The 21597-nt window shown below is 45.6% G+C and overlaps 1 protein-coding gene across 1 annotated transcript in view; it reads left to right on the forward strand.

Moving 5' to 3' along the window:
• The window catches only part of adgrv1 (adhesion G protein-coupled receptor V1), a 735500-nt gene that overhangs the window by 656961 nt on the left and 56942 nt on the right, over positions 1 to 21597 (forward strand). The window contains exon 83 of the mRNA XM_078557559.1: positions 5789 to 5946. Coding sequence (XP_078413685.1) covers positions 5789 to 5946 — 158 coding nt within the window. The remainder of the gene's footprint in view (positions 1 to 5788; positions 5947 to 21597) is intronic.

Below are 21597 nucleotides of genomic sequence, written 5' to 3' on the forward strand. Positions count from 1 at the left end.
GCATTTAAGGGGAGGCAATGGTGTAGTGGTATTGTCGCTGGACTGGTAACCCAGAGATCCAGAGTTATGCTCTGGGCACCTGGGTTCGAATCCCGCCACTGTAGATAAAAATCTGGAATTAAAAGTCTAATGATGACCATGAAACCATTGTCAATTGTCGTAAAAGCCCACCTGGTTCACTAATGTCCTTTAGGGAAGGAAATCTGCCGTCCTTACCTGGTCTGGCCTACATGTGACTCCAGACCCACAGCTATGTGGTTGACTCTTAAATGCCCTCTGAAATGCCCTAGCAAGCCTCTCAGTTGTATGAAACAGCTACAAAGTCTCAAAAAAGGAATGAAACCGGACGGACCAACCGGCATTGACCTAGGTACCAGGAGGACCCTACAGAATCCTCCTTACTAACATCTAGGGGCTAGTGCCAAAATTGGGAGAGCTGTCTCACAGTCTAGTCAAGCAACAGCCTGGCATAGTCATCCTCATGGAATCAGATCTTACAAATAATGCCCCAGACACCACCATCACCAACCCTGGGTATGTCCTGTCCCACCGGTACGACAAACACAGCAGAGGTGGCGGCACAGTGGTATACAGTTGGGAGTTGCCCTGGGAATCCTCAACATCGACTCTGGACCTCATAAGGTCTCACGGCATCAGGTCAAACATGGGCAAGGAAACCTTCAGCTGATTACCACATACACCACCCCCCCCTCTCAGCTGGTGAATCAGTGCTCCTCCATGTTGAATACTACTTGGAGGAAGCACTGAGGGTGGCAAGGGTGCAGCATGTACTCTGGGTGGGGGACTTCACTGTCCATCATCATCAGTGGCTCAGTAGCACCACAACTGACCGAGCTGGCTGAGTCCTAAATGACATAGCTACTAGACTGGGTCTGCGTCAGGTGGTGAGGGAACCAACAAGAGGAACAAACATACTTGACCTCATCCTCATCAACTGCCTGCCACAAATGCATCTGTCCATGACAGTATCAGTAGTAGTGAACGCCGGACAGTTGTTGTGGAGACTAAATCCTGCCTTCACATTGAGGATATCCTCCAGTGTGTTGAGTGGCAGTACCACTGTACTAAGTGGGATAGATTTCGAACAGACCTAGCAAATCAAGACTGGACACCCATGAGATGCTGTGGGCCATCAGCAGCAGCAGAATTATACTCGAACACAATCTGTAATCTCATGGCCCAGCATATCCCCCACTCTACCAATTCCATCAAGCCAGGGGATCAACCCTGGTTCAATGAAGAGTGCAGGAGGGCATGCCAGAAGCAGCACCAGGCATACCTAAAAATGAAGTGTCAACCTGGTGAAGCTGTAACACAGGACTACTTGTGAGACAAACAGCATAAGCAGCAAGTGATAGACAGAGCTAAGCGATCCCATAACCAATGGATCAGATCTAAGCTCTACAGTCCTGCAACATCGAGTTGTGAATGGTGGTGGATAATTAAACAATTCACTGGAGGATGAGGCTTCACAAATATCCCCATCCTCAAAACTGGGGGAGCCCAACACATCAGTGCAAAAGATAAGGCTGAAACAGTTGCTACAATTGCCAGAAGTGCCGAGTGGATAATCCATTGCGGCCTCCTCCAGAGGTCCCCAGCATCATAGATGCCAGTCTTCAGCCAATTCGATTCACTCCATATGATATCAAGAAACGGCTGAAGGCACTGGATATTGCAAAGGCTATGGGCCCTAACAATATTCCGGCAATAGTACAGAAGACATGTGCTCAAGAACTTGCCACGCCCCTAGCCAAACTGTTCAAATACAGCTACAACACTGGCATCTGCCTGGCTATGTGGAAAATTACCCAGGTATGTCTGTACACAAAAAGCAGGACAAATCCAACTCGGCCAATTACCGCCCCATCAGACTAGTCACCACCATCAGTAAAGTAATGGAAGGGATCATGAACAATGCTATCAAGCTGCACTTGCTTAGCAATAACCTGCTCACTAACACCCAGTTTGGGTTCAGCCAGGGCCACTCAGCTCCTGGCTTCAATACAACATTGGTTCAAACATGAGCAAAAGAGCTGAACTCCCGTGGTGAGGTGAGAGTGACTGCCCTTGACATCAAGGCGGCATTTGACAGAGTGTGGCATCAAGGAGCCCTAGCAAAACTGGAGTCAATGGGAATCAGGGGAAAACAGTCTGCTGGTTAGAGTCATACCTAGCACAAAGGAAGATAGTTGTGGTTGTTGGATGTCAGTCACCTCAGTTCCAGGATATCACTGCTGGAGTTCCGCACGGTTGGAACCCTCAGCCCAACCATCTTCAGCTGCTTCATCAATGACCTTCCTTCCATCGTAAGGTCAGAAGTGGGGATGTTCGCTGACAATTGCACAATGTTCAGCACCATTTGTAACTTCTCAGATACTGAAGCAGTCCATGTCCAAATGCAGCAAGACCTGGACAATATCCAGGCTTGGGCTGACAAGTGGCAAGTAACATTCGCGCCACCACACAAGGTCAGGCAATGACCATCTCCAACAAGAGAGAATCTAACCATCGCCCCTTGACATTCAGTGGCATTACTGTCACTGAATCCCCCTCTATCAACATCCTGGGGGTTACCATTGACCAGAAACTGAACTGGACTAGCCATATAAATACTGTGGCTACCAGAGCAGGTCAGAGGCTAGGAATCGTGCAACTAGTAACTCACCTCCTGACTCCGCAAAGCCTGTCCATCATCTACAAGGCACAAGTCAGGGGTGTGATGGAATACTCCCCACTTGCCTGAATGAATGCAGCTCCCACAACACTCAAGAAGCTTGACACCGTCCAGGAAAAAGCAGCCCGTTTGATTGGCACCACATCCACAAACATTTACTCCTTCCATCACCGATGTACAGTAGCAGCAACATGTACCACCTACAAGATGCACTGCAGGAATTCACCAAGGCACCTTAGACAAAACCTTCCAAGCCCATGACCACTACCTTCTAGAAGGACAAGGGCAGCAGACAGATGGGAAAACCACCACCTGGAAATTCCCCCCCCAAGTAGCTCACCATCCTGATTTGGAAATATATCGCTGTTCCTTCACTTACTGGGTTAAAATCCTGGATCTTCCTTCCTAACAGCACTGTGGTGTACCTGCACCACATGGACTGCAGTGGTTCAAGAAGACAGCTCACTACCACCTTCTCAAGGGCAACTAGGGATGGGCAATAAATGCTGGTACAGCCAGTGAAGCCCACATCCAGTAAATGAACAGAAAATATGTTTCAGACTATAATTTACTACAATGCAATTATGATATAACTTTAAAGCATCTGTCAATTTACAATTGTGTTAATGTGTGGTGAAATTCTGAAGGATATGAAACCTTCTGTAGATACAATGTGGGTGTACTTACACCACCTAGACTGCAGCGGTTCAAGAAGGCAGCGCACCACCACCTTCTGAAAGGCAATTAGGGGATGGGCAATACATGTCCTAGCCAGTGACGCCCACATCCCATGAATGAAAACAAATGGGAGTAATCTAAAGATATACCAGTGTTCTTTCAGTTTTGTTATTTAAAAGGTCTACATTAATTTATAAATGGGTGGACTTTAGCATTAATCTAAATTGATAAAATCTTCCCTCAGCACAAAGCCTCCCTAATAGTAAGTGTGGATCAGAAGACAGGAGTTATCATGTTATAGCCTTAAGTCTGCTGCCACTCTCACTGCTTTGAGTTGGGAGTGGAACCTCAGTAAATTACTTTTATTGTTTCCGAAGTATCAATAGGACTGGAGATTAAAGGCTGGATTAAGGATCAATCTCCTTGGAACCAACTCTTGCATGCCCGATTTTCACTATGGGTGTGGCAGGTTTGGGGTTTGGGGGGTTGGGGGCATTATTCAATCAGACCTTCTGCTTCCGGAGACAGTTCAGAGATGGCCACAGAGGCGGGCGAGTATCGAGACGGGCTGGTTAGAGGGACTGCCTGAGTTCTCTGAGACTTCAGCCCAGTTTTATAAAAGGCTGTTAGGCACTCTAGTCCTCACCCCTCGTAACCCCCCACCCACCCCAATGCCCCCCATAACCCCATGCCACCTCATTCCCTGATTCCACCTCCAGAACCAGCCACCCAGTATCCACTGTGGGCAGTCCTTAGGAGGCATGTGGAGATGAAAAAACTCAAACTTCTAACAATCTAAGAGAGCTCCCGCTCATACACACTAGGTACAGAAAAAGTCTCTCGTTCCTGAAACCCATCCAAAGATTTTTATCCATTCAAGTGGTCAATCTGTAATAAGAGCAAACTTCTATTTGGTAACCACATCAAAGACAGTTAATCCTTTAATAGCCTCTTGAAATGCAAGTCTGAGCTTAGCCACCCCAATGAGGCTTTGGAGTTTTTGAAACTTAACCTAGCATTCATAATGGGCTCAGGTGTAACACCAGCCCTTGGGAAATGTCAACAATGAAATCTATTGAAACTGCTGGAACAGAGGGTAATGTTTTTTGTCCTAAGCTACACCAGGAGGAGGCGCTGGTATTGTCACTGGACAGGTATTGCTAAGACCCAGGCTAATGCTCTGGGGATCCGGGTTCAAATCCCATGGCAGATGGTAAAATTTGAATTCAATAAAAACCTGGGATTAAGTCAGATGATGGCCATGAAACCATAGCCGATTGTCATAAAAACACATCTGGTTCACTAATGTCCTTTAGGGGAGGAAATCTGCTGTACTTATCTGGTCTGGCCTACATGTGACTCCAGACCCACAACAATGTGGTTGACTCCTAAATACCCTCTGAACAAGGGCAATTAGGAATGGGCAATAAATACTGGCCTAGCCAGTGATGCCCACATCCCGCAAACGAATAAAATAAAGATGGCCCATCAATTAATGCATTCCAGCAGTTCCTGTTTGTTTGTTTTTTCATCTGAGAGCTGTAGCTTGGTTTTTTTCATGTTTAAAGGGCTGAGGATTCAAATAACTTCAATCATGATAATTCATGACACTTAACAGACCTCACTGCCCTTCAAGAGCACTTACGTCTCCTCCATAAATTCGTAACTACCACGATACAGGTTAAGGCCCTTGAAACATCGAAAATGTGGTCTATTTGAATTCAGCGCTAATTTTAAATGATCCTGTTGAGTTCTGCTTTCTCACCTGTCTGAGTGATACCTGCCCCTTCCCATTGCTGGCAAAAATGGAATCGGCTGGAAATGGGGGCAGGACTTCTGCATCCGGGTCCAGCCTGCCATTTTTAAAGGCCCAATTCCACAAAAATCTGGCCCTAAGTCTCTGGTGCAATTGTGCCAGCTACAATAATGTTACTCACTTGGGGAAAGGATATGTTAAGCTGGAGACAAAAATCACTGGTGACCAGAACACAGTAAAAGGGCAATGATGCGCTGAAAGTGAAATTCACTCTAGTCCCAGAGGACCATAGACTGCTCTCATTCGAGAGAGAAGACAGGTGATGAGTTAAACCTCAGGGTCACCACACCTCAGGAGAGGGGTGATGCTGAGAAGGCGGGGCCTTCATGGATGGCCTCAGTGGGTACAGGAGTTGAACCCGTGCTTTTGGAGAATGTTGTCTGTGTGCCGCCGGGAGATTACTATGGTTTGATATTTCATCGAGAGTTACACAGGGGTGCAAAGAATGTTTAAACGTACTAAACCACCATTCACCTCAATAAAATGAATATTTTTGTGAACTGAACTGTAAAGGTGTTATCTGACCATATGAAAAGTAGGCTGACAAAGATGTACACTGAAAGGGATTTTTGTTTTCTGTTCTTTGCTGTCCATAGGTGCTTCATTCCAAATATTTATGCTGCTCTTGCCACAGCAGCTCTGATGCCTCTACTGTGCCTTGTGGGAGTCTTTGTGATATTTATATACATCTATCAGATAATTCAACAATGGAAGTCCTATGATGATGTTTTCAGAGGAAAAGCTAATAGCACAGGTAAGGACAGCATGAATACTATAGTTTGAATGAGCTACAGCAGTCATAATAATTCCCATATTATTTTCAAGTGCATTTTTCCTTAAAGCTCCATTTAGTCTTTGTATTCGTGATGGTATTAAACTTCTATGTAGCAAGGATGAAAAATCTTCTATGCATTTAAATCTCTGCTATTGATATATTCAGCCCTAGTTTCATTTTTCTTTGTTTTGGCATAAGCTGTCAACTAAAATAATAGTAACACAGAATTGCTGAATTGATCCTGTCATAGCAGCTGGCAGAATTTAAATTCAATTAATAAAACCTGCAATATGAAGCTAGTCTCAGTAATGGTGAGCATGAAACTATCATTGATTGTTGTAAAAACCCAACTGGTTCACTAATGTCCTTGTTGTGAGCTTCATAAGATAGTAGTTTTAAAGGAATTATGATATTATGGGCAGAAATTTACGCCTCACAGGCGAGCGCATGCCCGACCCCATCGGATGTAAAATCATACGAGGTAATGTCAGCTCTGTTCAGGCAGGTAATGACATTTATTCATTTCCTTACGGACAAGGCCAGCCAGGCTGAACAAACCAGAGGGCTTTCAGCAATTGCTGGGCTCCCCTGCATCCAAGATGCAATAGACTGCACACATGTGGCCATCAAGGCACCAGCGGGTCAGCCAGGTGCCTTCGTCAACAGGAAGGGATTCCACTTGATCAACGTCCAGATAGTTTGTGACCACAAGATGTAGATTCTGCAAGGCTATGCAAGGTACCCTGGAAGCTCCAAAGACGCTTATATCCTCAGACACTCCCAGGTGCCAAGGCTATTCAGTGCTCCAGCCTGACTGGATGGATGGCTGCTGGGTGACAAGGGCTATCCATTGAAGAAATGACTTATGGTACCTCTCCGCCACCCAAGAACAAAGACAGAGTAGCGTTATAATTGGAGCCATGTCTCCACAAGGGCGGTGATAGAGAGGACGATAGGTCTTCTGAAGATTCGCTTCTGATGCCTGGACCCTTCAGGGGTGGCACTAAAATACCCCCAGAGCGAGTGCCATGATAGTGGTTGCATGCTGTGCTTTCCAAACCTGGCACTGGCAAAGGGGGACCCACTGGAGAAAGAGAGTCTTGACACAGTTCCACAGGTCACAGAGGATGAATCCAGTAGTGAGTCAGAAGAGGAGCACAGTGAGGAGAACACTGAGAACTTGGAGGTAGACCTCTGCATCCTTCAGGGAGACAGGGACACCAGGGATGCCTTGATCCAATGCTCCTTCATCTAGGCTGCCAAAGATTTGCTTCTACCTCATGCCAGGGCTGCTTCCTCCATCCCAGATGTCTGAAATGACCCTTTCATTTGAACCCAAAGTCCACTCAGTGCCTGTGCAATAAAGTTTAGAGCCACTCAGGTTCAGCATTAGATACTGATGTACCCTACACCAAAAGAAAAGCTGAAGTTTACTCAGGCCATTATAACAAAGGCAACATTTATTTTCACACTCAAAACAGTTAACATTACAATCTCTGGTGTTCATTTCCATACCTGCAAACATAAACAACATTACAGAACAGAAGATCACCCGTGAACAGTTCCTCTTATGCTGTTTATGAGTGCTGCCTCTTGGTGCCTCCCCTCGCTGGCAGTGGCATTGGAGGCAGCCTGCTGACTGTGCTGTCTTGTTGGCCTTGGTGATCGTCCTCTGGCCAGTGGAGTCTGTGCAGGCCCTGCCTGGCAGGGAGCAGCCAGTGCCACAGCTGGCATCTCCCCAGTCACCGCAGCCTCATCTGATGCCACGGTCACGGACAGAGGGGCGGATGAGCTGCTGCCATCATCCAGAGCGCCTTGAGAGAAGCCCGCAGAGATGACAAGCAGCCCGTGCGCCAACTCTGGACCTCCCTGCTCACCATTGATGGACGGGCACCTAGCAGGGTTACAGGGTGCCTCATCCATCTCCCACACTGGCTCTCACCTGAGGTCATTGCCTGTGTGAGGGCTGGCAGGTCTGAGCACAACCCCAGGAACCCCTGATTCTGTCCCTGGAGTCGCCGCTCTCTCAATGGAGGAGGCAGTGTGCTCGACCATGAGGGTCAACACAGTGCTCATTCTCCGCATGGACTCCTCCACAACAGAGATCATGGCACGCGTACCTCATGGATCTCCACCAGATCCTCCCCCATATCCTGCTGGACATCCAGCATCTGTTGCCTAATGGACAACTTCAGAGGCTCATCATCTGACTTCGACTCAACATCGTCCTGGTCCCCAGCAGCCTTCCGACTGCTGGCACCCTGGGCAGTCTCTGGCTCCATCTGCTCCTCAAGTGAGTGTGAAGTGCCCTCAACGCGCTGCTCTGACAGTCTAGCCGAAGATCTAACACCCAGCGAGGTGCTGGTATCTGCGCTGGTGCCTGGTTCAGAGAGCAGGTGTGATGCAGGTGCAGCTGAAGCCAGGTGGTCCTTGGCATCAGGGGTGGCTCTTCAGGGTCCTGCATACGAGTGCGCACTGGCGAATCCACGGGAGAACAATGACATGTCGTTAGTTTAAATCATCACACTGTCACTGTGTATGCTAGGCACCCTGATGAGACAATGGAGATCTGCATCATGGTGCCATTGTCTTTCAATGATCAATGGGGACTCCAGTTTTAGGGCTCCCATCAATTAAGAGAGTACACAAGAATGTTTGCACAATCTGAAACTCTCACCTCTGTGCATTGCACTCTTACCTTCGTCTGACACCCCTGCCTCTCCACAACTGGCTGAAAGAGGTGCATGGTGCCTCTCTAGCTCCAAGGCTTCCTGCTCAAATCTGGTCAATATTAGGAGGCTTGGGAGGCCTCTGCCTGTCTGTGACCTCTCAATGTGGTTATGGCTCATCTTCTCCCAAAAGGACAGAGGAGGATTTGTCCACTCTCTACCTGCAGCGCCATTGCAGCCTAGCCAACCCCACCTGAGGTGCACCTTGCAGGACACAGCCGAGTTGTGGCCCTTGAGCCACAAGGCACTCAGCCCAAGCAGCCAGGGCTCACCCCCTTGGCCAGCTCTGGTGTTATTGACAGTTGGCACTCAGACTCTTACACCCCTGAGCTCCATGGGGTGATGGCCTGCCCTTAACATTTCTCCACACTGATCCATCTCTGGGAACAAGGGTGTCCCTCCTGGCAGCCACCTCCTCCAAGAGCACCGCGCGGCACTCATCCGAAAACCGGTGGGCTGAGTGCCCACCCGACTTGCCCTACCGCCTGGCATCTCCAGCCGCTGTTGAGGCCATTGCTTCAGTCTCCAATACACAGAACATTTGATTCTTCCCTGGCAGCCTTCAAGGAGCTGCCTCTGTGATTTTTAAACTACCCCAGGGTCACCATTGGATCTGGCACCCGACAGGCCCCCGCCCCCGCCCAGTCCTTCCCGACCATTGGGAAGACGCATTTCACGCTGGGCAGGCCTTGATTGGCCAGCCAGCGTGAAGTCACAGTCGGGTGCCTGTTTCCTAACTGGTCCCAGGCCTGCCGATTGTGCGCATCCGCCAAGGGTAAAATTCAGGTCTATGTGCCTTAAATGGGCAAAACTATTTTATTACAAAAGTGCAGCTTTTATTGTTGTAAAAAAAAAACACCTGAGTCAGTGGGATAGAATAATAATCTTTCATATTTCAGACATGGGTTTCATCCATGCCAGTCAGGTTCGTTGATAATATTGTTTTCACCGAGCTTTTGTATATTGTACCTTCCATGACCTTAGGATGCCCCAAAGTGCTTTCTAGCCAATTAAATACTCTTAATGTAGGAAATGCCAGAATAAGATCCTCTTTCGAGTTATCAACAGTCACAGATTGCAACTCTTTTGAGTACAATCACAGTTCTTGGTTTCCAGGAGTGGGACATGAACCCACAACCCTCTGATTCAAAGGCGAGGGTGCTATGAACTGAGCCACAGCTGACACCATGCCAGAATAAGATTATGCACCACAATTCCCAGTGTAATAATGGCCAGTTTATCTGTTTCAGGTGTTGGTTGAGGGATAACTATTAGAACATCAGACAGAACTTCTCAGTTCTTGTTCTAGATAGTGTCATGGGAATATTTTACATACACCTTCAGTTTAACATCTTATCGAAAAGATGGCACCTCCGATGGTGCAAGACTTACTTATATGCCTCACACTATTCCTTTATATAATCTGATAAGTCCACTGTAGCTCACTAATAGAAGCAAGTTCTCAACAAATATGGGTAAGGCCCATAAAGCATTATTAAAATTGACAGATTAAGAGTACAGTCATTTGCCCTTGAAATAGTACCTCCAAGATGGTAAACAAGATACATGCTTACATTTCAGTAAAACAAGTAGCTCAGTGCAATTAAAGTTCTGAGTATTTATTTAAAGTCACTTATACATAGGCAGGAAAATAAAAGCCAATCAATGCCTATAAAGCAGCAACATATTGCATTTGCTTAATCGGTTTCAAGAGCTATCACCAAAATGCCTATTAGCATTTGCTTGAGGCTATCATTCGTGTTTCTGCATCATGATGCCATACAGCAGGTATAATTTCTCTTTTAGAAATCATGAAAACAGTCCAGTTATTTTCTTCATTGCTATATAAGCACCCCTTAAGCACCCCTTTGGACCCCAGCAAAGCTAAAGATAGTCAGGTTGATCAAACTAGACTGGCTGCAGCACAGTAAAAATATCGTAGTTCTGAGCCTATGTGCCGACTTTAATCAGTTATTTCCAAGTCATTATTTGTGTTAAAATCAATAATATTGATATTTTTACCTGCAGGGAATTGAAAGTATTTTCCCATAAAAAGTGCCATGTGTTTAAAAAGGGCAAATTTTCTATTTTACATAACCTATGGTATTAGTGTTGAATAGCAAGTGGAGATGAGGATATTGGCACAGATCCATATTGGCAAATCTCTGCCCACTGTACAGTGCATAATGTTCTGGCCAGCCTTTTATGGCCACCTAAAGTGTGTGGCAGCTGTACTTTGATATTTAAATTTTGTAAAGTTTTATAGGAAAGTACAGGGGTGGCAAAAACTCTGCAGTTCATCTGGCTTGTCACAGGCACTAATAGCATTCTGCTCAACCCTTTAACTTCTTTACCTAATTTTGCCTTCACCACCTCCTTGGACGGTCAGGTCCATATATTCACCACTCCTGAGAATAAAATAGTTAAATCTAAATTTTCTGTACACCTTCCCTCTCCTAAGTCAGTGTGGAAATCTCACATACATTATCAATCTATCTATTCCCTTCAGTAACTTCAGTACTCAATGACATTCCCCTTGTGCTTCCGGTTCTTCAGTTATGATTATGGCTATAAACCATTTGACAAATCTTTTGGACTTAAGTAAATGAATACCATTCATATACCATTCATATACCATCTTCATATAAGTGGATTTGCAACAGTGTTTTGAATTTTGCCTTTTGTTTGTCGAAATTTCTGGGTGGCAATATTTTTGTTTGCTATTTCAGAATATGGAAATTTTCTTAGGTATTTTGGGAGATAACATGGGAATGAAAGGTGGAATCCAAACCAGGTTGATTTGTGCCAGATGCTACCATCCTTCTCATTCACTGGTTGCTCTGAAGTAAATATCTTGATGTTGTCATTCAACCAATGGTGGACTAAATTTCAGATAATTGTCATCAAGACAGCTCAAATGCAGTTAGTAGATTCCCGTAAAGTTTAAAAGTGTTCAGAAAGTACCTCAAGCTTTGGTGCCAGGGGGTCTTCTCTTGGCCCTCCAGCTTTGAAAGCCCACCCACCATCCTTAACTGGATAGCAGGTATGCCCTGGCCACTCATTGGCCAATTCAGCAAAAGTTGATGTTTGCTTGTTGAGTCTGACACAGTGTGAAGTCAGGACCCACGTTTGATCCAGACGTCAGGGTCCTGGCCCAAAATGGAAAATCCTGCCCATGAGGTCTGAATCCAAGGGACCGGCAGTTTACAAAGGACATAATCTGGCCATGGTGTCTGACCAGCAAGTCCCTGCACTTCCTGATCATTCTGTGATCAACTTAGTGCATCCTCCTCAAACTGACTAAATACCCCATGGTGGGTGTACTGGTGCTTGAGACAAGTGGAGTACTTGATGCAGAGTTCTGTAGGTTGCTGGGCTGTTGGCCATCTAAGGCAAATTGGACTAATTCCTGAAGATTATCTGCAGAAGTAGCTTCAAGGGGGCTTATATTTTCACCCTGGAACATTCCCATGGGGACTTCTATCCTGAGAATTTAAAGCACAGCCTGTTTAAAGGGACCTCTGGCTCCCTCTAGCCGATGGGTTTCCTGAGGCCCAGGAAACCTGAGAGATTAAGGGTAAATTTAAATGGTGGTTAATTCTGAGGCAGGCAGCCTCATTATAATACTTAAATGACCAATCTGCATCCTGCAAGCAGGTTGGTTGCCCACCCCCATACCGCCCACGCTAAAACTCAAAGGGCAGGATTTTTCAGTTGATGTGCGGGGGCAGGCCTGACACACTGACGCGTAAAATGACGTGCAGTGATGCCGGGCGTGTGTCCCAACATCATCGCGCTGTGTTGCAACGTTTCATTCGGCGCGCGTGCACTGGAGTCAGCTGCGCACCAGCCGATAGATAAATGGCCTATTAAGGCCATTAAGGAAGTAATTAATGTAATTGTTAACACTGCCTGTCCAAACTTATGGGTGGCAGGCAGGCGAAAAGGCCAAACGGCCTTCACGTTTTTTAGGAAACCTCATCCACAAGCGGGATGAGTTTTCCTAAAGCTTTTATTAATGAAATGAAAATTGTTTCCAAAATATAAAAACATGTCCATCTCATGTGATGAGGGGACATGTTTAAATAAATTTTTACTCCATTTATTTAATAATTTCAAAAGCCCTTCAATCTCCCTGAGGCAGCTCTGCACAGGTAGCGCTGAGTGCTACAACGCGTAAAATGGCGGTATGGAGCCGATCACAATCGGCGCCGCGACGGCTCCCGCCGAGCCTGCCCGTCAAATGAAAAATTCTGACCGAAGTGGGCAGGCTGGAGGCAAATTTCAAATTTTTAATATTCCCCCAGTCCTGTTAGTAGGGTGTTCTAGAATTCAGCAATGATAAAGGAATGTCAATCAAGTCAGGATGATATGTAACTTGGAAGCAATTTCCAGCTTTTACAGTATTTTGCTTTTGCAATGTTTTTTTCTAGTCTTCTATATTCAATTTCACTTTTATCAGCCACAGATAAGATGTAGTTGGGGTATTGTGTGTAGTTGTCAGCATTCTGCTGTAAAAAAGGTGATTAAATTCATAGAGGAAGTGCTGTGTAGCTTCACTAGGATCTTGCCAGGGATGTGAAGGCAATAGTTATGAGAACAGACTTGTACCGGGACTATTTGCACTGGAGCAGGAAAAACCTTAAAGAAGATTCACTGAAATAGTTTTAAATGATTAAGAGTTTAATTGGGTCTGACTATTTCCTCTGGTTGGAGAGTCAGTAACAGGGGGCAATCAGTTTAAAAGAAAGCGCAGAGAGAAGTTTGGATAACTTTCTTTACACATTAAGTTATTAAGTGCGTAGAATTGTTTGTCACAGGAAATAGTTGAGAGAGGCACCACTGTATCTTTTAAAGGAAGAGTCGATAGCACTTGAAGCAGGGGAAGATGCACGGCTACAGGAAGAGATCAAGGCAGTTTGATTAGTTTTGGACTTCTCCAGCAAAAGGCTGGTACAGAAAAGATGGACCAAAGGCTTCCATCTACACTGTTAACTTCTATAGTTCTATGTAAAAGATAAAATCAAGTTTTTGCTTTTATTTTGTTATACTGTTGTAAATTTGAGGTTACTGAATAGGTCTTTGACATACACGGTTGTATAGACTATTCTGGCTATTCAGTGTAATGCAAAAGAGTGTGACGTGCTTGACATTAATTATCACCAGAGTTGAAATGACCATTTAGCATAAGTTCAAAGTCATCACATAAGTCTTTTTGTCAAACATAACAAGTTTTCTGAGACCGCTTGCACACTTGGTCACACTTCAGAGTAAAGGCAGTGAGAGTGCTTTGCCTCTGGGAGATGACTTTTGTGCTAAGCATAAGAAAAGTATTTTCTGAGATCTTGAAATTCTGGTAAAAGCCCTTTTAGAAGCATTCACAACACACAAGATAGATTGGTGGTAATTTGCAGGTTCCTAATACTGTTCCACTTGTGCCAGAGAACCATGAGGTCTGCAAAAAATTCTAGCAGCTGCAAAATTAGCCAATATAAGCCACCGCCTCCACAAATATCCCCATCCTCAATGATAGGGGAGCCCAGCACCTCAGTGCAAACGATAAGGCTGAAGCATTTGCAGCCATCTTCAGCCAGAAATGTCGAGTGGATGATCCATCTCGACCTTCACTGGAGGTCCCCAGCATCACAGACGCCAGTCTTCAGCCAATTCGATATCAAGAGACGGCTGAAAGCACTGTATACTGCAAAGGCTATGGACCCTGACAACATTCTAGCAATAGTACTGAAGACTTGTGCTCCAGAACTAGCTGCGCCCCTAACCAAACTGTTCCAATGCAGCTACAATGCTGGCATCACTCAGCAATATGCCCTGGTATGTTCTGTCCACAAAAAGCAGGGCAAATCCAACCCAACCAATTACCACCCCATCAGTCTACTCTCGATCCTCAAAGTGATGGAATGTGTCATCGAAAGTGCTATCAAGCAATACTCAGCAATGACCTGTTCACTGATTATCAGTTTGGATTCTGCCTAGACCACTCAGCTCTGACCTCGTTACAGCCTTGGCCCAAATATGGACAGAAGAGCTGAACTCAAGAGGTGAGGTGAGGTGAGAAAGACTGATCAAGTCAGCATTTGACCGAGTGTGGCATCAAGGAGCCCCAGCAGAACTAAAGTCAAGTAGAATCAGGGAAAACTCTGCACTGGTTGGAGTCAAACCTAGCACAGAGGAAGATGGTTGTGGTTGTTGGTCAATCATCTCAGTCCTGGGCGTTTGTCAGGGTAGTGTCATAGGCCGAACCATCTTCAGCTGTTTCATCAATGTGACCTTCCCTTCATCATAAGATCAAAAGTGGCAATGTTAGCGGATGATTGCACAACGTTCAGTGCCATCCACAACTCCTCAGATACTGAGCAGCCCGTGTCCAAATACAGCAAGACCTAGACAATATTCAGGCTTGGACTAACAAGTGGCAAGTGACATTCACACCACTCAAGTGCCAGGCAATGATCATCTGCAACAAGAGAGAATCTAACCATCTCGCCTTGACATTCAGTGCCATTACTATTGCTGTATCCCTGACTATCAACATCCTGGGGTTACCATTGACCAGAAATTGAGCTAAATCAGTGTATTAATACTGTGACTACAAGAGCAGGTCAGAGGCTTGGAATTCTGCAGAGAGTAACTCACTTCCTGACTCCCCAAAGCCTGTCCGCCATCTACAAGGCATATGTCAGGAGTGCGCTGGAATACTCTCCACTTGCCTGGATGAGTGCAGCTCCAACAACACTCAAGAAGCTCAACACCATCCAGGAGAAAACAGCCCCTTTTGATTGGCACCCCATCCACCAAAATAAATATTCACTCCCTCCACCACCGACGTATTGTGGCAGCAGTGTATACCATCTTCAATATGCACTGCAGGAACTCGCCAAGGCTCCTCTGATAGCATCTTTCAAACCTGCAAACTCTACCATCTAGAAGGACAAGGGCAGCAGATGCATGGGAACACCATTACCTGCAAGTTCTCCTCCAAGTCACACACCGTCCTGACTTGGAAATATATTGCCATTCCTTCACTGTCGCTGGGTCAAAACCCTGGAATTCCTTCCCTAACAGCACTGTGGGTGTACCTACACCACATGGACTGCAGCGGCTCAAGAAGGCAGCTCACCACCACCTTCTCAAGGGCAATTAGGGATGGAGGCTAAATGCTAGCTCAGCCAGCAAAGCCGACATCCCATGAATGAATATAAATAAAAACTCACCCAAGTTACACTGGAAACCAGTGTGAATTCACAGGAAGTGTTTCCTCACACCTTTTAGTCTGCCCCAAAACACTTCACAGCCAATGTATTATAATTTGAAAAGCAATCATTTTTGTTATATGGTTAACAGAAGTCTTTAAAAAGATCCAAAAGAATATAAAGGGCTGTATTTAACACTAGCCCGCTGACAGGTTTGAAGGCAGGGGGGGTCGTTTAGTCCAGCGGACAGCCTGCCCACTGCCTACCCACCCACTCCTGCCCCCACCCCAATTATATCAGCAGCAGTAGTGATGTCGGGCAGCCTGCCTACCAGTGAACCAATGGAAGCTGTTATGTGAGCAAGTAATGCCCACTTAAGTGTCTCATCCCAGCACTGCCAGAATTTAACCCATGGCAGAAGCGGTCCAGGCGAAGTGCGCAGCCTGGCGGCTTTCTCTGTGCAGGCTGGTGGTGAGCAGGGAGGTCTTGTCTTAATGCGCCCCCCACCCTCCCCGGTAACCATCGGAGGACCACCCCTCCACAGGTTTCCTTCCTCCCATTGCCTCTCAAAACCCAGCTCCCTGCCCCCCTCACTGGGACCTGCCAGCTTGGCATCTGGCGAGATCTACCCAAATACTGATCCAACACTGCATCCCTGTCCCAAAGTGCTGGAGGCCTCTGATCGGCCAGCAGCTATCTGAGGCAGGACTTCCTGATCCAGAAGGATGGAGGTCCTGCCTAAAGTCTGTTAATGGTCAGTCGATTGTTAAATGGATGCGGGGCAGCCGGTGTTCCCCTTGGCAAGCTCTCCCCTACCCCTTGATATTTTAGCCTGGCGGGGTGGGTAATCTGGGGCCTCGTATAATTCGGCTCATAGAAGCTACAACAGATAATTTGACCCAACTATTCCTTTTCAGTCCATGTCTCCAGGTAAGCAAATAGCCCTGCTCACATTTACCCTCCCTTCTCCTTTAACCCAATTTCACAACTTCCAATAAATGGTGCTTTTTCTAGCTTTCCCTTCCTCTCTGTGCCTGACAGCTCAGCAGAGTAAGAATAAACCTGCAGCCTATTCTTCGGTTTATATGTTAGTATTTCCAACTTGCTGTGTCAGTAAGTACCATTCAGGGTCAAGGTTCAAAGATACTGCTCAGGGGGAAAAGAAAATTACCGAGCTTAAACTAGAAAGGAGAGGTCAAATTGAACAGAGAAGAACAGCTGCATTTAGTCATACCAGATTGTACATACATATCATACTCCAATGCACGTTGCTAGCAGTATTTGATCAGTAAAGGACAAGGATGACTTAATTCAAAAATATTATCCATTTTTCAAGTATAACTGATAGGTTTATCAAACATACCAAAGCTAAAACCTCTTGTAATGCATAAGTTTTCACTTAATGGCCTTACTTCATCAAATAAAAAGTATTATCAAAATGAACAGTTCTCTCCTATGAACTTTAATCTTTCCCATTTGTAGTCTTCTACTTCCTTCCCTTCATATAGCTCACTGGACAAAACTTCCTCCATGATTCCACCTACCCTAGCCATGAACTCGCACCTTTGTCTAGTTTTTTTTTCTATATCCCCACTCATGCCTTCTCTAAACTCATCTTGTCCATGAGATCCACCTCCTGTTCCCTCAACCCTATTGCCACTAAATACTAACTACCCAGCTTTCCTCATGGCTCTCTTGTTAGCTGATATTATTTACAGTAGTCTCTCCAAAAGTATTGTTCCCCTCTCCTTCAAATCCTCAGTCATCACATCCTCCTCAACAAAATTAACTCTTGGCTCTTTGGCCCTTCCAAGCTACCACTCCATCTCCAACTTCCCTTTACTCTCCAAAATCTTTGTGTGTGCTGTCTCCTCCCAAATTTTTAGCCAGTTTTCCCAGAACTCCGTGTTTGAATCCCTCCAATCAAGTTTCTGCATCCACCACAGTACCAAAAAGACACTTGCCAAAATTAAACATGTCACTCTGTGTGACTGTTGATAAAGGTGAACTATCCCTCCTCATTCTTCTTGATCTGTTTTCAGTCTCTGAGATGGTTGACCACACCATCCTCCTCCAATGCCTCTGCATCATCCTCCAGCTGAATGGAACTGCACTCACCTGTTACCATTCTTATCTATCTGATCATAGTCAAAGAATGGCAATGGCTTCTCTTCCTGCTCCTGCACCTTTACCTCTGGTGTCCCTTAATGAGATATCCTTGGCTCTTCCTTTTCTCATCTACGCGCTGTCTCACAGGGACAGTATCTGAAGACACAGTGTTGGTTTCACAATGTAGACTTTGACATCCAACGCTACCTCATCAGCACTTCTTTTGAACCCTCCACAGTCTCTAACTTGTCAGACTGCTCATCAGACATCCAGTACTGGATGAGCAGAAATTTTCTCCAAGTAAATATCAGGAAGACCAAAGCATTGCTTCCAATCCCCATCACAAACCTGCTCTCTAGCCACCAACTACATCCCTTTCCTTAGTGAGGCTGGACCAGTTTGCTCGCAAATTTCATGTCCTACTTTACCTTGATATGAGATTCAGACCACATATCCATGCCATCACTAAGACCACCTATTTCCATCTTCGTAACATTCCCTGAATCTGCCATCTCTTAGTTCATTGAAAATCATAGGGCAGAATTATACACCAGTGGGATTTTATGGTCCTACTGAAATCAATGGACTTTTGAAGGGGCCCACCACATTTTTTTGGCCCTGCTGCGATGGGGCTGTAAAATTCCGCCCATAGATTTGTTTAAATGTATGGCACTGAAGGAGGCCATTTGGCTATTGTGTCTAGGCCAGCTGAAAAAAGCTATCCAGCCTAATCTCACTTTCCAGCTCATGTTCCATAGCCTTGTAGATTGTGACACTTCACTTGCAAGGCCAAAGATTTTATCAAGGTGTTAAGGGTTTCTATTTCAGCCACTCTTTCAGGCAGTGAGTTCCAAACACATTCCCCAATACCACCACCTTTCGGAAAAAGAATTTCTCCTCAACTGCCCTTTAATCCTTCCACTAATTAGTTTAAATCTATACCCTCTGATTATTGACCTCTGCTGACCGAAGTAGATCCTTCTTATCCATTCTATCTAGTCCCCACATAATTTTGTACACTTCAATTAAATCTCCTTATAACTAAAATTTGCCAGTCCTGGTGACATCCTCGTAAATCTCCTCTGTATCTTTTCAAGTGCGATCAAATCCTTCCTGTCATGCGGTGACCATAACTCTACCTTCTAGCTACGGTTTAACTAGTATTTTATGCAGTTCCAGCATAACCTCCTTGCTCTTATATGCTTCAGCTAATAAAGGAAAATATCCCATATGCTTTCTTGACCATCTTATCTACCAGTCCTGCGGCGAGGTTTTGCCAAAGCAGTGGAGATCCTATTGTCGGGGTGGTTTTTGGATGTCCGGCCGCTTGGGCTGGAGCGTGGGAATTCCCCGACCATATTGCCAGGAGGAGGCAACTAAGAGTTGTCTGAGGGGGGTAGCGGCCGATTTGGGACAGTGGGTGGGCCTTCCATGCTTACCAGCACACCTCAAAATCTCAGTGGCTTTGCCGAGCCTCAAGAGTTGCTGGTCCAGTCAGAGGGCTGGCAGCTCTTAAGCCTTAGGAGCACCACTAAAATTTTGAGGCAGGCTCTGAAGCATGAGCATTAGATAACTTTTTACATAGGCCAAGCTGCTAGGGTCTGAAGAATGGAGGGGATACCCCTCCAGTTGGCGGTGTTGGGACCATGGGGCACCATCTGCCACCCACGGCCTACCCCCACGTATGGAGCCACCAGCTGCAATAGCACCTCCTGCCAGGAAGTTCCATGTAATTGGCAGCCTCCCAATGTGGCAGTGGGTCGCTCCGCCACTGGCAAAATGCCAGCAGCCCAGGAGAATCGCCCTCAATTGGGCCATTAACCAATCAACTTGATCTTTTGGGTAACTGAATGAAAGCCATTCCTGCCACAGGGAGACTTCCCCATTGATGGAACTATGCCAAGGAGCCGTCCCAACACAGCTCCCCACCATTTACCATAACTCCTCCACCCCTGCCTCTGTTCCAACCACCCAGGACCCAATAAAATTCCACCCATGCATTCCAAGCTTCCTCTGTTCCTCTGCACTTCTCAGTATTGTACCATTTATCGTGTATTCCCTTGCCTTGTTTATCCTCCTAAATGCTCTACCTCACAGTTCTCCAAATTAAATTCCATTTGTCACTTTTCTGCCCACTTGACTAGTCCATTGGTATCTTGCTGCAATCTCCAACTCTCTTCCTCATTGACAATTACATGGTCAATTTTTGTATCATCTGAAAACTTCTCAATCATGTCCCCTACATTTAAGTTTAAATCTAAATATATATCACGAAAAGCAAGGACCTATCACTGAGCTCTGCAGAACCCCACTGTGAGGAAACAGCCCCCCAGTCACAAAAACACCTGTCGACAGTTAACCTTTGCTCCCCGCCAAAATCAATTTGAGATCCAACTTGCCACTTTCCCTTTGATCCCATGGGCTTTTACTTTTCTGCTGCTGAAACCCTCATCTATGCCTTTATTACCTTGACAATTGACTTGACAATTCCAACTGGTCCATAACGACTCCTAGCCAGGTTCCCATATTCTACTGCCTGTGAACTTGAGGTCATCCAAAACTCTGCTGCCCATGTCTGGACTCGCATCAAGTCCCATTCATCCATCACCCCTGTGCTTGCTGGCCTACATGGGCTTCCGGTCAAACAATGTCTCAATTATACAATTCTGATCTTTGCTTTGAATTCCTTCCATGTATGACCTCACCCCCCAACCCCCAAGATTTTGCTTGATTTTTTTGCCTCTGACTAGCTGTCTATGGGACAGCTCATACGTGCAGCAGCATAGGAGTCAGCGACCCAGAAACTTCCGCCCCCCCCCCCCCCCCCCCACAGATGATTATTGCTTTTTGGCTTCCTACTGGGAGACCTAAATGTGCAACTTGAGACATCAGTAAATAATGCTTATCTATTTGGCAATCTTAGTTGCAAGGAAAGGATGTCAAGGCCTTGGAGAGGGTGCAGAGGAGTTTTACCACTGTGATCCCAGGGATAAGGTTCTAAGGTGTGGAAAGACTAGCGAAGATGGGATTATTCTCCTTAGATCTGAGAAAGTTAAGGGGAAATTTAACAGATGCATTCAGAATTACGAAGTGTTTTGATAAAGTAAATAAGCAGAAACTGTTTCTTGTGGCAGGAGGATCAGTAACCAGAGGGCATAGTTTAAAATAATTGGCAAAAGAACCAGAGAGGTGATGAGTATTTTTTACATGTTGAGCTATTATGGTCTGGATTGGACTGCATGAAAGGGTGGAAGCAGATTGAATAGCAGCTTTCAAAAGGGATTCAGATCTCTGCTTGGAAAGGGAAAAAAGAGCAGGGCTATGAGGAACAAGCAGGTGAGTGAGACTAATTGGCTAGCTCTTTCAAAGGAAGCCCAGGTATAATAGTTGAATGGTACATTGTGTGCTCTGTGATTCCATGATATGCAAACATCAACCTGGATTGCTAATCTAATTAGGCCAAATCTAATTTGAGGTATTTCTAGATGTTGTTTATTGAGGTTATTTACATTGATAGATTCCATTAGCCTCTGGATTGCCACTGCAGGGAGTAATTCAAAATGATTCAGCTTTGATTATTT

This window comes from Cetorhinus maximus, chromosome 2 (assembly GCF_964194155.1).
Source record: "Cetorhinus maximus chromosome 2, sCetMax3.hap1.1, whole genome shotgun sequence".
NCBI classification, from domain to species: domain Eukaryota; kingdom Metazoa; phylum Chordata; class Chondrichthyes; order Lamniformes; family Cetorhinidae; genus Cetorhinus; species Cetorhinus maximus.